At 38.2% G+C, this 19247-nt stretch overlaps 1 protein-coding gene across 5 annotated transcripts in view; it reads right to left on the bottom strand.

Annotated features, from left to right (window-relative positions):
* Nucleotides 1–19247, bottom strand: part of znf618 (zinc finger protein 618) — a 32675-nt gene that overhangs the window by 5941 nt on the left and 7487 nt on the right. For 2 of the 5 annotated variants that reach the window (XM_087177467.1, XM_087177468.1), the window contains exons 2-14: nucleotides 16882–17221; nucleotides 15344–15421; nucleotides 14980–15024; nucleotides 8965–9054; nucleotides 8033–8113; nucleotides 7415–7504; nucleotides 6943–7032; nucleotides 6566–6655; nucleotides 5075–5152; nucleotides 3564–3608; nucleotides 2758–2835; nucleotides 1608–1766; nucleotides 3–1102 (exon numbers count right to left, since the gene is read on the bottom strand). In XM_087177467.1, coding sequence (XP_087033593.1) covers nucleotides 3–1102; nucleotides 1608–1766; nucleotides 2758–2835; nucleotides 3564–3608; nucleotides 5075–5152; nucleotides 6566–6655; nucleotides 6943–7032; nucleotides 7415–7504; nucleotides 8033–8113; nucleotides 8965–9054; nucleotides 14980–15024; nucleotides 15344–15421; nucleotides 16882–17194 — 2337 coding nt within the window. In that variant the 5' untranslated portion in view covers nucleotides 17195–17221. The remainder of the gene's footprint in view (nucleotides 1–2; nucleotides 1103–1607; nucleotides 1767–2757; nucleotides 2836–3563; nucleotides 3609–5074; nucleotides 5153–6565; nucleotides 6656–6942; nucleotides 7033–7414; nucleotides 7505–8032; nucleotides 8114–8964; nucleotides 9055–14979; nucleotides 15025–15343; nucleotides 15422–16881; nucleotides 17222–19247) is intronic. The other 3 variants (XM_087177469.1, XM_087177470.1, XM_087177471.1) reach the window with 3 other exon arrangements.

A 19247-nucleotide genomic window follows, 5' to 3' on the forward strand; every position in this document is an offset into this window, starting at 1 on the left:
ACCTTGAAATTTTCCTTGAGTGCTTCTAGGAAGTAGTGGCAGAGTTTGCTAGCAGTGCCAGTTCCAGCCTCTCCTGCTTTGGATGTGAAAAACTTCTCCAAGCGAAGGTAGACGGGCAGCACCTGCTGTAAGGTTGGTCTCCTTTGGCTGCTGAGCTCCAGAGCAGCCAGGCGCAGAGGTGCCAACAGACAAGCCAGCGTGCCCAGCAGATGCTTGTTGAGACCTTGGAGTAGTGGAGCCGTGGCCTTACTGCGTCCATAAGCTTCACAAATCTGTTCAAAGTGGGCATGGACCTGCAGAAGAGCTTCAGCCATGCGATCCCAGCATGGAGGAGTGGGGCACTGTGCGGGGCTGCCCTGTGTACCTTCGTCAGTTGTGCTTGTGGATGTGTTGGTGCACTGTTCCTCACGAAGTACCAGTGTAGTGGAGGAGGCAATATCTCTGCACGTTGAGAGAAGCTCGGCCAGCTCATGAAGACCTCGAGCCTGGAGACTGCGCTTCCCAAGAACAGCCTGGACAACTGCACCGAGGGAACACCCTGCGCAGCGCAAGCATATTCTCCCCCGGCCACCGCCACCCAGTGGTGATCCTGCGAAACCCGATGACCCAACCCTCGGCTCTGAGACGTACACAGTGCGAATGTCTGACATCACAAACTCAGATAGCACATTCTGCACCCAGTGGTGAACCTGCTCCGGCCCTTCCCTCAGCTCAGCCTCCCTCACACCGAGCACATAGCGCTTCAGTCTCGACCCCTCCACCTGGTAGGCTGTTAGAACATAGCAAGCATCTGGTCCAGTTGTCTGGGAGTGGCAGGTGACAGCGATGCCAAGTGAAGCATTGGTGCCTAGAGCACACGTGACCTTGACTTTCACTTGGTTGTACATGCGGGGCAGCTGGCGCAGTGCCAAGGCACTCATGTTGCCAAGAGCATCACGGGTGGAGTAGGCACCATGACGAGCACCCGTGTCGACCAGGGTCTGTGCCAACTTCAGGAAGTCCTTGCTGTTAAGCACATTTAGCATGCTCAGATCTGAACACATTACCCGTAACAGGCGCTCAGCCACCTGCTGTCGCTCCTTTTCAGGTAGTCCATTATTTTCTGCCAGCACAAACAGCAGTTGGATGGATAAGGCAGAGCAAAACGTGAGACAAATAATTAGTGTTAATGTTTTTTAATTTGATATATTCACAGAAAGCACATGGAAATACACAATCATAGGGAATAATAAAGAGACGGTATTAACATGGGAACGACTTTGTTTTACAGACAAGATTCACTTGAAACAGAGAAATTTAGAGGTTATAGCTAACATCCTTTGAATTATATTATTGTAATATAATCATTTGTTTTGTTTTGCATTTATTTGACTAATACAGCAGAGATACAGAAAGGAAATGCAGGGAGAGAGATGGGTATGGCAATCAACAGATTTCCCCACCGAGAATCAAACCACAGTGGTTGATGCTTATATGCTATGCCTGCCAACCACCAAATGACCATAAAAACACCCATTTCTAACCACAAACAGTTAAAAGAGTCAAGGGGTGTACACAACCTTTCATGTCTCCATATATACAATAACTAATTTGATGGTAGTACTTACGGCTGAGTGTGTGGTTTCTCTGGGAGATACTTTGAGGCTGGATTTGTAGTTTAACTGAGGAATGGGCCTGAGCCTGAGAACCTCTCCACAGCTGCTCCTGAGGACCCGAGGCAGAGGAGGTTTTGGGAGAGTCCCCTTTGGTGTGGTTCTCATTGTCAGCTGAGGAGATAGAGAGATGGAGGATCAGGCAGAGGTGACGATATTGTGCAAATTCATTGGAGAAAGTGTGTGTTTAGTGTTCCCAGTGAAGAAAAATGTAAATAATAAAATCATGACACAAAATTAAAGAAAAAAAACAAAAACAACTGTCAGCAAAAGAAAAGGACAAAAATACATTACTTGGCCTCCCTGAGTCTGTTATCAACAAATTGTGGCTTAAAACCACTTGTGCAAGTTTACAAAATGAATTTCAAATTTTTTTTCAAATAAGATCAGCAACAAATATTGCTTGGTATGTTATTAGATGAGCTCAGTCTCACAGCAATAAACCCAGAAGCAAAAAACAGCAAACAGCAAAAATTCGTCATAAATGATCAGCTAGTGTAAATTGTTTCCATTGGTGAAGCCTGGATAATAGAATTTTAGGACTGTCCAGTGAACTATATAATTCACATGATAAAGTACAAATACCAAACATCTTGTGGCTACAGCTTCTCAAATATGGGTATTCCCTTTTTATTCTTGTTGTCATACCATTGTAAAATCAATGTGTTATATTAATATGCAATAGTAATATGTTATATGTTTTTTTTGACTGTTGGTGAGACTAAATTATTGTCATGACTTTCAGATCTTTATTTCTGACATTTTATATACTAATTGATTAAATAATTGAAAAGATACCCCGAAGACAACGTGCCTGCTGTATGTTTACATGGTGAAATGTATGATGCACTTAAGCTTTTGTAAGAAAACAAGAAACCTATCCAGGAGCCTCAGATCCAGATCTGCAACAACCCTCATTACAACAATATATTCCTTGGAACTCTAAGCAAATGTTGTGTTGTGTACAACAATTCTATGCCTAAACCTCAATAAACAATAAAAAAGACTATGTGTTATCACATGCATTGCAGCCACTCACGGTGTGTTCACATTCTGTATTTGTTTCCTTGTTGAGCTTAACATGCATTTGTAGTCGTGGACTCACCAGCGTGGGACTGCATGTGCTCCAGCAGGTTGTTGTAGAACTGGAACTGGATGCCACAGGCACCACAAGTGTAGGGTTCTAAAAAATCACAAGGCCCAGAAGAGCGTTGACTCTTTGTCGGAGGCAAAAATGAAAATACTGCGCATCTGTCCACCTTCTAGCCTCTATTATCCCTGATCTATACTGGATCTCTGTCGAATACAGCAACTCTGAAAGTCTGTCCCACCAAGATGAGGTTGTTTTTTGTGATTTTTTGCAGCCCAAAGTGGCTCAATTTGCAAGAGCATTCCTGAAAATTGTGTTGTAATCTGCAAACGTTTTTGCACAATTTTGTGTTTTATGTCCTTAGTTTGAATGCCCACCCCCCCGACCCACCCACCGGAAATCCCCCCATTTCCTGCCTGTTCCAACTGTATCCTATATAATAAATGCTAAAATGTTTACATCATTAAATTAAAACATTTTAAAATTATCCAACAATCTTTGTCCACCAAAAGAAAACCTTGTAATAGCATGAGTCAGCAAATGCTTAGTTGTCAGTCATTACAGGACACAGCTATATCTGAACACAATGCAGATGTACAATAAGACTAATGTTAATCATCCTGCTCAGACATTCCCTGGTGATAATGAAGCTTCATGTAGGAAATCTGTATAATCACAGTGGATTACAGAGAAACTATTTGCACCAAGCAACAACAGATTAACAAAAATTGAAGCATACCAGAAAAGAAAAAAAATGGTGAAATGAGAAGGAGTGCTGCATGCATATATTGTTTTGAGCAGGAAGGTGGGGTGGGACTTACTCTGTGTTGTAGAGAAGGAGCTGGCCACCAGAGGGCTCGGAGTTCCTGTGGACAAGAGGATAGGGAGGGAGTTAAGACCACAGACACAGTAAAACATTCTCTATTGTTCCTTTCCCTTGTTTATTCAATTATTGCTTCATTTAATGTTTACTGTTAATTTCCAATATTTCATATTTGTGCAAGCATTATTTGCAATCAAAGAGTTTTTCTTCTATGTATCCATGATTTGGTGCAGAGCATCACAAACCCTCATAGAAATTTTAATCAGTGACTGATGGTGATCTTATCTGCATATAATCAATTTTAATACAGTGTCTATAAGAGGCAAACACGGATTGATTTCAGCACCAGATAAACAAACGATTTTCCTAAACCCCAAGAAGACAGATATGTAGGTGCAAACAAGTCATCACATGCACTGTATAGACACAGTGGTGAGAAAAATAGAACCACACCCATAAATAAGAACCGGACTGCCCTCTTTCTTTCTATTTATGCCACTTCATATACAGGGGCACACAACAGCAAATCCACATTTACTGAGAACAAGCAAAAATGCTTTGAAAAATCTTTGATAAAACTTACAAACTTTGAAAAATTCTGAACCGCTGATACCATGAGGAGTGGTTTCGAACATCACCAAGACTGTAGAGTTACCCGTTTCTATTTGTTTTTTTCAAAGCTGACTGCTTGCTAGGTGGGACATCACCTTTAGAAGTTGAGCATGGCAGATGTAACAAGTATCGACCGTATTACCACCAAACACTTGAGCAGTGTGACAAAATTAAAGTTGAAAAAAAATACTTACTGAGTTTAACACTCAAACATTCAATAAATCTGCTTCATTGGAGCTGTGTAGGTGTGATTTGATTAGGTTTAACTCATCAGATTCTGATTCTAATATTGGTGATTGATGCACAGAAATGTGTTATGTCACTTTTTCCCCAACTTAGTCCAACCCACTTCAAACCAGTGAGAATAGTACAGATAAAACAGCACAGACAGAAAGCTCTGCTGAGAAACAACCAGGACTTTTATATCTTGCCAGAAAAAGTTGTTTTCATGTACAACAGCACTGCTCATAGTAAGAAGCTGATAAAGAAAATATGTTTGCAGCACCTGTGACTACAGAATGTGGCAGCTGTTGTCGGAGCCAAAGGTGATCAAACATTGTATTCAACAAGGTCTCCATTATCATGGTCTGAGTTTGGAGAGGAATAATGACAAAAGAGCTCTTGGATTTGTGGTTTAGTAGATAGTAACAATTAATGAAAGGTAGGTCATCCAAACCTCTTTACATCCTCTGCTCCTCCTCCATCTCATTTTTCAGCCAGGGCATTAGTTGCAAAACTGTCTGCAGAAGCACTATTTCTAACTCTACTGATATTTACACATACCTGCTTTGTAGCAGAACTGAAAATATGAAAATACCTTTCACCATTCAAGCAGAAATGATACATTTCTACACAAACAGACATACATCCATGTAGAATAAGGTATTCAGTGCTCACCGCTTGAATTCTGTGAGCTGTTTGTGTCAACCAGACTAGACTGAATCGCACTCTCCAGTTTCCGCCTGAATGGACTGTCTGTTGGTAAAAACACAGGAGAAACAATGAGGGACATGGCCATGCTAAATAATGTGGATAATATTTTCAATTCAAGCTATTAACTACACAACAGCTAAGACGGAGCCAAGTCAATGACATGCAATTTATACTTAATTTCAGTTTAGCATGCAAATCAATCACGCTAACAGCCTTGACAAAGGATCCAAATGTTCATATTACATTTAAATACGGGTTTAATTCCTCTTCTTCATTCCATCTTTTTGACCCACTTCTAAGATGTGAGTGTGTGCCGTGCTTTAAATAGTTCTTTATGGCAGAGTGCTTCTTCGCAGATAGATTGGGGCGTTCATGTACCACAAAATACAGAACCAGTTGGAAGAAATATCAATGATTTATGACAGCTGGAATAAAAGGTTTTGGTTAAGCAATGGAACAATTATCTAAAACTACGTGCATTATTGAAAATAAACTATATGTAATATGTTACGATAACAGGCTAAATACAAATCATTGTATTACACTTTCTCATGGTCAAGTATTTCATTTATTTTTTTTAGTCTGACTAGAAAAAAAGAGGATAGATTTAAAGGGACGAAGGTTAAATTCAATACAGACTACACAGATTCTTAAATCTTTTACCAAATGTTATTGTTTCTAAACATAATTTTAATGTGGTTCAGTGCTGGAGGAAATTAAAAAATAACAATCATATCAAAGAAAAAACATTCTCCGTGTATCACCGCTTAAGTTGTGCAAATATTCATTCACTAAAGGCTGATAGTTTCCAGCAGTAAATACAATGGTAAGGGCAAGGTGACCCAGAACCTTATATCCAAGCTCTTACGGTTCTCTTATCCTTTTTCCACTGGCTCAGGGAAACATACTTTAGCCATTGTGTGGTATGTTTGTGACCATTTCCAACGCACACTCACAACAGGACTGCTTACCATTATTGTGATGGTCTCTACCCTCATATCATGGTAAAATGTCTGCACTCGTGAAGTCATGCAGGTGACTGCCAATTTATAAAGACATTATTCAACAGTTCAGGCGGTAGGTGTTTGGTTTCTGATCATGTTCAGCAAGTTGTTTTTTCCCCATTTTATCAACATCAATCTCTGCTTAAATTGTGACTTATTTTCAGCTGTTTTACAATTTGTCATGTCGACACCCACAGCCAATTACAAAGCATTCAAGTTCTAAATCAGTGGTAAAAAAAACAACAATATATGATCTGTAAATATTACACTTGGCTCTGGGATAAAGGTAAGTTCAAAAATACAAACTTATTCCTCTAGGGCTATACACACTGTCAAGGTGCATGATACTAAGATTCGATGGCCAAATTTCAATTAGTCACCATAAGAAGTTACGAGACATGTAAACTTTGATTATTATTACACAATAAATCAACAAAATACTTATGCTTACTTTTTATCTTTCCAGCTTGGCTGTGGCCAAATTTACTCATATCCATACTACCACATTCCTGTACCCGTGATGCCTTCATATCAAAGGAGCCTAGATCAAGAGAGATTCAGATTTGAGAGTTAATTGTAATTTAATCACATTAGATCAATGGCATTAAATCTGGCACTACGGATGTTTTACCTGAAAAACATGACAACACTATAAACATTTCAAAACAAAATTCAAGATATTAGCACTCCATAACATTTGTTTATAAGAAATTATATATAGTATGTAAAAAATAAACTGAAATGACTAAAATAGGAACTCTAAATTCTAAGTCCAAAATTTCCAAATCCTGCACTTAGCAGCTTTAAGCAGTAACTAAACCGGCTCACCCATCGGTGTGTGAAGAGCAACATGCTCCTGGTACGGGTTGAAGTACTTGTACTGCTTCCCACAGAACTCACAAACATAGCTCCCCGTTTCTAGAGACAAGAAAACACAAAAACAAACGTTTGCTCTCATCACGATCCGGGTTGGTGAAAGAACCTGTGTCATATCAATTAAGATCCAATTTGTTGGATTAGTTGTGTTCAATCAAAAAAAGAACAGAATTATTTTGTAAATCATGCCTTTATGTCACTAGGGAGAAGCAGAAAACAAGAAGTCCTAACAGAATGGGGAAGAGGAAGGAGCTGGTGATTCTGAACGTATCTTTTCTCGATTGAAGTTTACATTTAGCAATCCCTCAATATTAGAGAAGATAAAAAACACAGGGGTTTCCCTGTATAGTGCGATAGTGGAGGTTCACAATATTTCCCCAATCAGTAGGAGTCATTAGTGCAGTGACAAGTGCAGGCTTCCCACCTGCGAACACTGCCAATTGTGTTTGAAGGGACACCCGCTGCCGTCGGTTGAACCCGCGGTCTCTGCGGAGATGGGCGAGTGCTTTTTCCCCTGCGAAGGAGGACTTTTGGACTCATGTTCTGAAACCTTTCCAGTGTGGAGTTAGCTCATATGCTTAATGTTATTTTTCTAACATGGATCATCTCCATGACTTATGGTCTTTCATTATAAACTGTGTCCAATACACTGCACTGGACGCAGGTGGACGCAAGCTATCAAGCTGTAATGGGAGTTCCAATGCCAAGTAAAACAAATTTTTTAACTCTGATTTCTGATTTTGTCCTCCTAATAACCAGCAAAATATAACAAAACAAATGATAGCAAATAACTTTGAAACAATGGATTACAGTGACACATGATCTCAATTTAGTTTGTTTCTTCTGCAGGGTTTAACAACATAAAATCCAAGAAAGCAGCTGCAACTTCCTTTTGAAGCTACGGTATTTATGGTGAGTTTTGTAGCCTTGCTCTGCTATGGTATATTTGTCTTCACTTTAAGTTTCCGATCACCATTTGCAAAACATTTTCTCTAAAAGAAATGGACTTAAAAAAAAAAAAAAGGACATCAAACAGTCTTACTTGGTCCAATTTTCTGATAGGGTTCAACTGGCTCCTCCTCTTTAAGGCCATCCACAGGTAACACTACCTGTTCATAAGGATCTGAGAGAGATGGGGAAGAAATGGACAATTATTTTCTCACCTAATGGTTATGCTTATCATAAAATATAAACTGAACTCTTAGAAATATATCAAATTGTTTCCAGCATCATCATTCAAACATGTTGACCTACAGACTGTTCAAATTTCATCTTGTTACTTTGTCAAATGTAATTTTGGTCATGCACACAAGCTTTGCTGCATTGTACTTGTCCTTTCTTTTCAGGGCGGACTTAAACAAAATCAAATAATGTGCACTGAAGCTAAAACAAAAAAAGGTAAAATATAAATATATTCCTAAATTTGTTGGACAAGCGCCCACTACCTTTGTGTTCATGAAAAATTTACCTTACCCTTTATTTTACAGCACACTCATTTCAAGAAAACAACACAGAAGAAATGAGAAGACGAGATATATATCAGTATTAATGTTTCTTTTCTGCTTACAGTGAAGAACGGCAAGGGCATCTCAATGTTTCCGTATTCATACCCTCTCACCTATGACTTTACATGGGGTGATACTGTGTAGTAAAGTGGTAGTAAGTAACTAGCCTGCCTGAATTACACTTCACCTGAGACAGACTATTATTAGTGACATACTATGTCTCTTTTTATGGTGAATTTTGTAATTTTAGTTTTTTTTTTTTTTTTTTTTTTTTTTTTTTAGTAAAAAGACTAGTTTTTCTGATCTACTCCTCTTTACCATGCCACTCAGCTTTTGCTGCTGCGAGGTTCTGCAGCGACAGGACATTGTGAAATGGAAAGTTCACTTATGAATGTTCCCTAGTTCAAGTCTTGCGAGTTTCAAAGAAGAAATAAATTGTCATGCAAATTGTCCAAAAACTCCTGGTTACCATCAACGGCATGCAGGTCACGGTGCTCCTGGAAGCAGCTGTAGTACTTGTACTTCTTGCCACAGATGTCACAGGAGTAACGGAAGCTACCTGCAGATTAACAGATAGAGAGAGACGGGCACCATTTATATCCAGGACTAAACACACAAGCAGGCAGACAATGGATGTTATTGGCAATGACAAGCAGAGGGGTCATTCCATGCCAACTCATCCAGAACTCTGAACTTTTCCCAGTTCATGTCATTGATTTTCTCAAAAAAAAAAAAAATCATGTAAAAGCTTCTATTAAATTCATGGGACCTTTGACAAATCCTATAGCTGTACTCCAAATGCAGTTTTTAATTATAAATTGAAGTTTGATATGGAAGCATAATGCATTCACTTGAGAAAAAAAAATCTGCTCTGTTTTTCTGAATTAACAAGATTATTATCTCAGAATTCTGAGATAATGACCTCGTTAATTCAGAAAAACAGAGGATTTTATATATTTATATATATATATATATATTTATAGGATTTTATATATTTATATATAAAAAAGAAAACCCTTTCTCAGAATTCTGGGATAATGATCTCATTAATTCAGAAAAAAAGAGCAGGTTTTGTTTTTGCAAAAACAAAACTGCTTTGCTGTATACTTAACAGTACATAGAGCAGGAAAGATGATAGAGGGTAGATATAGGTAAATTACAACACGTTGTAATTTAATAAATTCAGAGAAGTAGAACACCTTGTACGCCAAGGTGTTCCAACTGCTTTTCACACAATTTGCAGAAAAGTATATCATGGTGCCACATATTGTAAATAGGGGCAGAGAGAGCAGAGTTGTGTTTTTAGTCATTCTGCATTTGAAAAATAGACAATGAACAAACAAATAAGTTTAAAATACACAGGATAAGATTTGATTGTATTGGGACAGGCAGACGGAGGCTAAATGAGATTAGATAAACAAGCCGACTAGGCAGATGAATCCCTGAGGGAAAATGTGAAAGAAGTTAATCATGATTAGATAATTTTATTTTGTAATATCTGCATATAACCAAAGCTTTAAAAAAATATAGTTATGCAAAACAAGCATGAGTGCTACTCAGTAGAATGCATAACTCTGCCAAGGCAAAACAATCCTACACGTCTATCAGATCCTGAATATTATCTGGATCTAAACCACAACATGCAAAGTCATTGATCTCAACACCATCAATGTCTGATTTTTTTTTTAACATCAAGACATCATGACTTATTTCCTGAGAATTTGACAAAAGTGTCGAAATATGTCCCATCTCGCAATGTTAGGGAAAGTGATAACAAATTCCTGGATCCACCCCTTTAACCGGATTGGCTCTGTAATTTAGCGGGTTCTTTCCTGGCCCATGCTCCATCCCTCCAACAAGTTTTGTGCAAATCAGTTCAGTACTTTTTGCATAATCATACTAACAAACAAACAAATAAACAAACAAACCTACACAAACATACACAGTTGAAATTATAAACCTCAAAAATCAAGTAGTAATCAAGTCATTTTTAATTAATCAGAATGGGCACACTAAAAATATAAAAATTCCAATGCAAATTTTTGCATTTATGCATTTTTAATTCTTTATAACATATAATGAATTAAATATTAATTCTAATTAAAGATAATATAGAGTTCTTAAGAATTACACAGTGAATTGTCTTTGCATTTTTATTGTGAATCTGTCAGATTGTATGTACTGCTAGCAAATGACTCAAACTGGATTATTTTAACTGGAATACTGAATTGAAACGTTGTCATCACCAAAATCATGCAAACATACATTTTTCAATGAGCATTAATATTAATTCCTGTATACATGTTTAAACATTTATTTATTTTCACAGCCAGTTCTTGCCGGGTGAAAGGACATAAGGGATGCAGATGACTTGTTCTGCTCTTGCTGACTTTGTTGCAGTCGAATGCATTGCGCATCCAGGTGGCTGTTGACAATTAAGAACACCTGAAGTGCCTTTTGGCACACTACAGTGAAATCCTGTCTGAAGACAATCTGTTGAATAAACAGCACAGAGCAACTGTAAGACAAAATCCATTTCTAACCTCCTCTCTCCAGTCCAGTGACACAGGCTAGTCTTCTCTCTATAATAATGGGTCTGACTGATGTTGCCCCTGCTGAAGGCCCCTCACCTCCCACACCCATGAGAAATGTTTTATCATTTAGTAGGAGAGCAACAGCTTTTAAGTTTCCTGCAGTGCATTCTGACTCTGTCAATTTAATCAGCCACATTTTTGGCTGACTTCCTGAGGTATTTCAAAGATGTATATGAAATAAACTATTCTACGCCAGAGTGACCATTTTTAAGTCTGAAAAATTTGTGTCGACACTGTAAGTGTTAAGATAACCTTGTCAAAATGTATTTTCAAAATTTTGGAGGCGCAGTAAATGAATGTCCTACAAATGTGATACAAGGAGGCACAGCCGATTCAGAAAAGACAGTTTCTTCAATTCACAGCAGAAGCGTTTGTGCAAATTTATGCTTAATTGGCAACAAGGACATACAGCTACAAAAGTGATTATTAGGGCAGGGTTAGGCTAACTGTAATTGCATTTTTAACACCTCAAGGCTTCAATAGCAAGCATATTCTATAATTTCCCCACCAATTAACACAATTAAAACTATCTTCCACAAATTAGTGGATCCCTGGCAGTTGTCAGTATAATTAAAGTTCACATAACTTCATTCCTCCCAGCATAGGTATGGACACATTCGATGAAACAATGACAACATTTGGGTGGTTATGGGTGCATCCATTTAAACAGAACCTAACCATTGATTCTACTGTGATCCTTCTTCAATCCTTCCGCATTCAGACTGATTTACAATTTTTAGATGCAGCACACAAATATCATATATCATATCAATATATAATCAGCACAACAAAAGATACAATTCTTGTCAGTGTGATAACTCTGTCTCATAGTATAACTATTGTAAACCTCTGTGGAGTGTTTTGGCGTCAGATGATTAGTCAAAGTAGACTTTCCTGGTCTTGGCAGTACCTGAAGCCAAACATGCCCACCACCCCCTGCAACTTATTTTAATTGTAGAGCTGGTTTTGGTCTGAACACCCACTTAAGTTTGTTCTAGCCACACTCCCAAAATACTCTCTTCAACTCCACTCCTCCACAACACTACAGCCCAAATTCTTCGATACCTACTTCCTTTAAACGCAGGATTTTTCACAAACCATACTAACTGGAAAATCCAGGCTTATTATCAGGTGGTCTGTCTAGATGTTCTCCAACTGGTTTTAAAATGCAGGCTTGCAATGATAACAAATAAGATGCTACTGTAACCAATCATTAAGGGCAAGCTTGGTCTCATGCGGGCTTTAAATCAAGATTATTATAATGCCATATCTTCACTGTGCTGCCCTCAACCTGAGCTTTTAATTTCTTTTGGTCCCTAATGCGTTTTTCTTTTCCTTTTTTTTTTTTTTTTTAAATATATATCAAATAAATTCCTAATAAACAGATTACTTTGCTGCCATGTTCTTTTGGGAAACTTGGACTGTTCATAGAAGCATGTTACATTTAAAAATACACTCATAAACTGGCATGTCAGTCATTACCAGGTACAAAGTATAAATATGTGACATCCACCAAAAACGCTCTTTCCATCCTCTCAAGAATTTAATCTATCATTATTTTATTTTGCCAAGCAGCCTATCATGCCTACTTATTAACACTGTCACAGACCTTTTGGTCACACTGCGTTTGTGTTCCTCATACAGCTAAAATAAAATAAATAAAAAATTGTTGTTCTGTCTGCATAAAGATGATTGCTCTTTCTTTTCTCTCTGCCATGTTGATACTGCTGCCTTTAAGCGATGTGCACATTCATGTAATGATTGCTGAGAGTGCGTGTAGGAAGCTTTATAAATAACTCAAGTACTACTCTGAGGTAAGAGTATTTTTAGTCCTAATCAAACTTTCACGGTGATTCCTGGGAGTGATTTTAAGATGGCTGATAAATAGGTACAGGCCCTGGCGGCTGATATGTGATGTCATTAAAAGGAGAAACATCCCCATTCCTTTAAACCGCCATTTATTTTTCTAGGTAGTTTCAGGTTTACCTATGCTGCATTAGAGGAACTGGTGTTGTCAGACAACAAGGATCCAGTGTGTTCCTGTTTTGGCTGCGAGGACGTGGACTTAAATTGTCTCAGTCTTAAACCCCCCTCCCACTCAAAAATGTGTTTTGCTTATTGTTACTGCAGTTGGATGTTTGACCTTCACTGTGCAGAATGCCGTATGTGCAGAGTTTGTTTTCACATTCATCTGCTGAGGGGAAAATGCTCTCTGTGCTCACCTCATGTCTCAGTTTTATATGTACGCACCAGCAGGATTTTGTGACATCACAACTAGTCTGGTAGCATATCATGGTCCAGCATCCATCGTTGTAAAAATTGAAACCTCCAGAGCACTGAGAATGGACTTTTCGGAAAAGTAGGAGAGATCTTTTTTTCCAGCAGTTAAAATTTTGAAATTACAAAACATAATAATAATTATTGCTTTTATTGAGGGAGGAGAGGTAGAATTTTAGCCTGTTAATTGAATTTTTTGTGGGAAAGCCATATCAGACACAAATTATTCAAAGCAGAGTAATTAAACTTTAACTAAACTAATTTCATCTCCCAAATAACATTGTGACCTAGGGCTGGACGTCTGTATTGAGGTCATGCTTTGATTTTGATTCACAAAGTCTAGAATCAATTATTTTTGATTGAAGTTGATTTGTTTCTATTCTTGGTGGTTTAGTCAGATAAATACCAATGCTGCATAAAGTGCTTTAAAGTTTGACAAGTGAGCATCACATTTGTTTCAGTGAATGTAAAAGGGTGTAAAAAGCACGTTAGTGACTAAATTGTTAACACATTTCATGGTTAGAAAAATGTGAAACAAGAATTTCTTCTCCTTGGCAAATGCAAAATCACCAAAACATAACACGTCGATATTTTTTAGGCCTATATGTGAAAAACAGTTGGGCAAGATCAATGAAAAACCTGCGACACTTATCAGGGCATCATCATTATGCATATTTTACTAAATAAATGCCATCCCATACAACTACGCATAGACTGTCAGGAGCAGATGCTTCAGCTAAGTACAGATATCAACTGTAATTATCACTCTGAGCACAGACAAAACAGAAACTGAAAGTCTGCTCACTAATTCATCTGCACTGTTTGTGTTGACAAGACATCAGCCTGATATCTGCAGACAGCTGTTAGCTAGTGTTAGCTACCTGACAGGGACAGACTGAATAAAGTAGAATCCACATACTGTTCAGTTGACATCCACAGCCTCTCATCTTGTAGCTAGAGATAATATCTCTTCAACAAACACAAACCGAGCTCAGACCAGTGTACAGTCTTTTTTCCAGTTGATTCCTTTCATATATGTGATTTTTACATCGGCTGTAAGATATCCATCCTGCTGAAGGTCCACATAGACCGTAATCATTACTTTTGCAATAACTCAGTTTCCACCAAGAAGACATTTCACAGATCATGCAGCTTGAACAGAACCACTTTGAGGAACCACTGCCTACACATACTATTTTACACAGATGTACATGTTTACTGAGAGAAGGTGAAAATGTAAAGATTAATCTCCGTATTTTAAGGATCAATATCAGAGAGACGTTACTGTGCCAGAAATGTTGTAGTTAAGTTGAGTGTTACCCAAAGTACCTGATAAGGACGTCACCTGTGTCAAGGGCGACTACAGTGAGGAGGCGAGGAAAGAGGGAGGCGGATGGAAAGTAAAACCCTGGACAATGAGGATACATAATATGGCTTTACGCTTGCTAAGCCTGTTAAATTGTTGTGCACTGTTTCAGTCATCTGTATCAAAATCTAAATGATAGCCGCTAAAACAACATAATGTCTGTTCAATGACCCAAGCATGAAATAAACAGCTTGTGCTGGCACGCTACTAAACGTGAGTGTGTCTGAGTTTGCAAAAGTGTACTCACTGTTGGGTGTCTGGGGTAGACCATCGCCAACCATGGACTCTGATTCTATAGTAGAAAAAAAGGAAAATAAATAGTCAGCCTTGTAGAAATCTTTATAGATGAATGCAACAGTGTGCTCACATCAGCTCACAGCTTCCACCTTGTTGCTAAAATTGCTATCTCTGAGATTAAAATAATTCAGAGGCCAAATAAATAAATAAATTTAATATAATTCCTGGCCAAAATGGGGCATGAATGACTCATGTAGAGGAAGTGAATAATTTTAGGAGCATACTGTCAAGAGGAAAAACAGAGCAGGCAGTCAGTTATTATTTGGCTTTTCAATAAGACCAAATACATAGATAAAAAAACTATAGTGTCTTACCTCTGTGTGCCCTGACATGTGTCTGAAAGCAGTTATAATACTTGTACTTCTTCCCGCATACCCCACATACATAGGAACCTGCATGAGAATTCAAAACAGTGTCATAAAAACAAACTGACATTATCATCAGGAGTATACACACAAAGCATATATGATTGTCATAAAATTTTAGATCTTAGTTCTCTCTCGGCCTATAAGTAATCCCCATCATAACTACTCTATCACCTGGTTACTTCTCTAAGTAAAACTAAAATATTACCAACAATGAGTTAATATTCTTCTGTGTTATATGTCACATTCCCAGCAATGTTTATGTTTTCTGAATTTGCGTCCTTCACCTCAAAATTAGCTTTCCACTGAGATCTTTTCTCAGCTTCTGTTGGCTAAAAAGGGAAGAATTACTCCAAATCGGATTAATTAATTCAATTAATGGGAAAATCCTGACCCAAGATCAGAATCAGGGATAATCAAGGCACTTTTTACTGGTCAATATCAGCAACATAAAGCCAGCTTCCACTTCCAAGTCATTGCTTATTGTGCTTCAATTACATCAGCTGTCAAAAATGCTAAATTGTCCTCCATTGAAACTGTGAAATGAATGTTCAGGCGCAGCCTGGAAATCCTAGAGACACTGGATCAAATACTTGTCAGTGACGACATCTATGCTCAGTTACCAGTTTATTAGGCACACATAGGTGCCTAACTTTATGGTCATTTTTGGAAGATTTAATTTGATGTGCTGTTGAATTATTCTGCATTATAATGGAAAAGAGCTTCTAATATTTTACCCACCTTATTTATATTAAGGAGGGGACACTGAATATTTGAAACACTAGACCTTTCTTGGAGACAGGATTTATTGCAGGACTGTTGGACTGCTTTCATTTTAGCTAGCTGTACCTAACAAAGTGGCAACTGAATGTACACACTGTCTGTTTGCACATATACACATACACAGTGCGTATGTGTATTTGTGTAAATGATTTGACTAAGGAATTTGCTGAGTGGTTGCTATATTAACAATAATCACGAACATCATCATGTGAGAGCTTGCAGTTTGTAAATGAGAGGAAAGCACAAAATACAGACTAACTCTTTTAAAAGAACCAGCTCACTACAATTACAAAAAGAAACATTTTCTTATCCGCCCCGTAATTTATCCTTGTGTTTAGTCTTGGTTTCATTCACCCAGGTTTTTAGTTACTTGTCTTTATGATTGCAGCTGCGACCCCAATATTGGAGATGGAAGAAATTTTGTTTGTGTTCACAGGATTGGAAAATTACATTTAAAAAATTCAACAGCAAGAACACACTGTCAATAGTTTTCATTAGGGGCCATTTCTTGTGTAGAAATTGAGCTTTGTGGATTATTCTTCGTAACCGGGACATTGTTTCTGAAAAAAAACACAACTGTCGATTTTTTTTTAAATGTCATTTTTAAAATGCTGTGCAGCCTGTTTCGACAGTCAGGAAGCATGGCCAGGGTCAAGGGACACCAGGCGTGCCTGCAGTCAGCAAATGCATGTATATTCACACACCTATGCATGAGTCTGTGCTCTTCGTTGGAGGAGGAGTACCAAGGGCAAACATACCCTCGGTCTGAGCTCTACGGGATCCACCTCCACTTGCTCCTCCATCGTTTCCTCCAATGACAACACAGATCTCAGCAGGGTTGGCATCAACAACTTTCCCATTGCTCGTCTCCGAGGTCCCGGGCTCTTTCTTAACTGTGACAGGTGGTGGGCTAGTATTCTTGTTCGCTGTGGCTGAGGTTGGTGAGGGGCCATCTGTGGCCGCACTCCCACTGTCCGCCTGTTCCTTCCCAGGGTTGGGTGCCTCTTGTGCACTCATGACTCCGCCTCCTCTGAGCCTGTGCTTCTGTTTGAGGGGAAGACACAACAGAGAGACAAGAAAAGACTTTACTTTTTGGTCCAGTAACAATATACAGTCTTAATTCAGGCATGACTTGTAGTTCAATATACAGTAAAGTATCTGAGCATATTATCAGCTCTGCCAGGTCAAACACAAATGTTTTCTCTTGAAACACTGCAAACACAACCAATATCAGAGAAAAAAGCCTGTTTCTATATGTCAACTTTGATTTGAGTCAAGTGCCTAAGTGCACACTGCAAAGAATAAGCAATAATCTGCAGCTGTCAACTATAGAAAGCCTAAAAAAAATTTAAAAAAAACCTATATTATGAAATAACCACCACCCTTTTTCTAAATACAGAGATGTGTGAGCTCAAAATGCACCGGAGACACCTGTAACAGTGTAATTTCAAGGGCAGAAAAAACAGAATGTTTTGTACTGTTAGCAGTGAACAGGAAATTGGCTTAACTGTTCATAAGTGACCTTTGATGGCATAAATTCCACAGCTTTGTGGCACCCAAATGCTCTAATTTCAGAAATATCCAAATTACACAACTTGCCACTTCAGCACAAGACTATAAAAGGCCTTGTCAAGAGAATGTGCTCAAAATGCAACCAAGCAAAACAGAGTTATGCCAGGATGACTGATATTATGGAAAGAGGGAAAATTGGTCTTCTATTAATAGCGCACCAATACAGCAACAACAAGCCTTTTCATAGCCCTAATACACCTTTCTTTGGATATGACACACGACCAACAAGCCTAAGCAAACATGCCCATGAAGTGGATAATGTTGTGACAAAACATTTCTGGTTTTCAGTTAGCATAGCTTGGAAAAATAAAAAATAATGTCAGATTAATCATAAAGTATGTGCAACACTTGTAAGGCCTTGACCAAGGTTGTGCAAGTAGTGTGTTTTGTTGATTTCCTAATACTTTATACAACCTTTGTTTGGAACAAGCTTGAATGGTTTTTCAAATTTTAAGGTAGATTCTATTTAGTTACAAATTCTAGGTGCCGTAAATGTCCATAGCATATTCAATGAGAATTGAGTCAATTTTTGCATCTTGCCATTAACCAAATTGTTGGACAAGGTGAAATTTGACCCAACAGGAAAGGTCAGGGGATCACCAAAGCCAGTAGGTGCCATGCTCAGGGACCAAATCATGGCAAACCATCCATTTAATGGTGAACACTGACATGTAATTTTGAGTATTTCCATTTTAGCTTCTCCATTATGGTAATTTTCCATTTTCAGTTTCATTGTAGAAGATTTCCTTTTCAGTTTTTAATTGCTATTTTAGACGTGTATTACTAAAGCATTTTTGTGTGTATTTTCCATTACAAGTTCTTTCAATTTCCTTTTCCATTAGTCTTGTCGCAGTGTCTCATTTCACCAGTTCCATAAGGTGAACAACAACTGTGTATACCTGTGTAATTTCATCCACACTGTACACCGTCCAGAAATTAGATAACAAGCTGTGTTTATACTCACAGGTTGATTTCGATGAGACCTTGTTAAACATTTAAGACTGTTGAAAAGAATAAATACTGTTTTGAAAAGAGTAAGAGCTATAGATCTTTAAACTCTAAGGCTCAATCTCCCACACAGTTCTTTCTTCATTGGCATAAACCTACTCAAATTAAAGCTAAGACTTGGCACTTTGACATGATATCTTTTTTTTTTTTTCCAAATTCAATGTGCTGAAGCACAGAGCCTACAGAAAGTAAAATTACCACCTCGCGGTTGTATGCCTCCTGCAACCAGTCAAGTTGCAAATGCGGTCACAACCTCCCCTTCTGTTCCTGAGTTACAGTATTGAATAATGGCAAAAATGTGTTTGTGAGGTCACAGTGGCCTTGACCTCTGATGACCAAATTCTAATCAGTCCATCCTCGAGTCCAAGTGGACGTTTTTGCAGGATTTAATTAAATTCCCTGTAGGCATTCCTGATATATCGCGTTCAAAAGAACGTCAGGTCACCTTGACCTTCACCTTTGACCTTTGACCACCAAAATCTAATCAGTT

This window comes from Seriola lalandi, unplaced genomic scaffold (genome assembly GCF_002814215.2).
Source record: "Seriola lalandi dorsalis isolate HSWRI2012SDOR001 ecotype SW California unplaced genomic scaffold, Sedor1 jcf7180002054606, whole genome shotgun sequence".
Classification (NCBI taxonomy): Eukaryota; Metazoa; Chordata; class Actinopteri; order Carangiformes; family Carangidae; genus Seriola; species Seriola lalandi.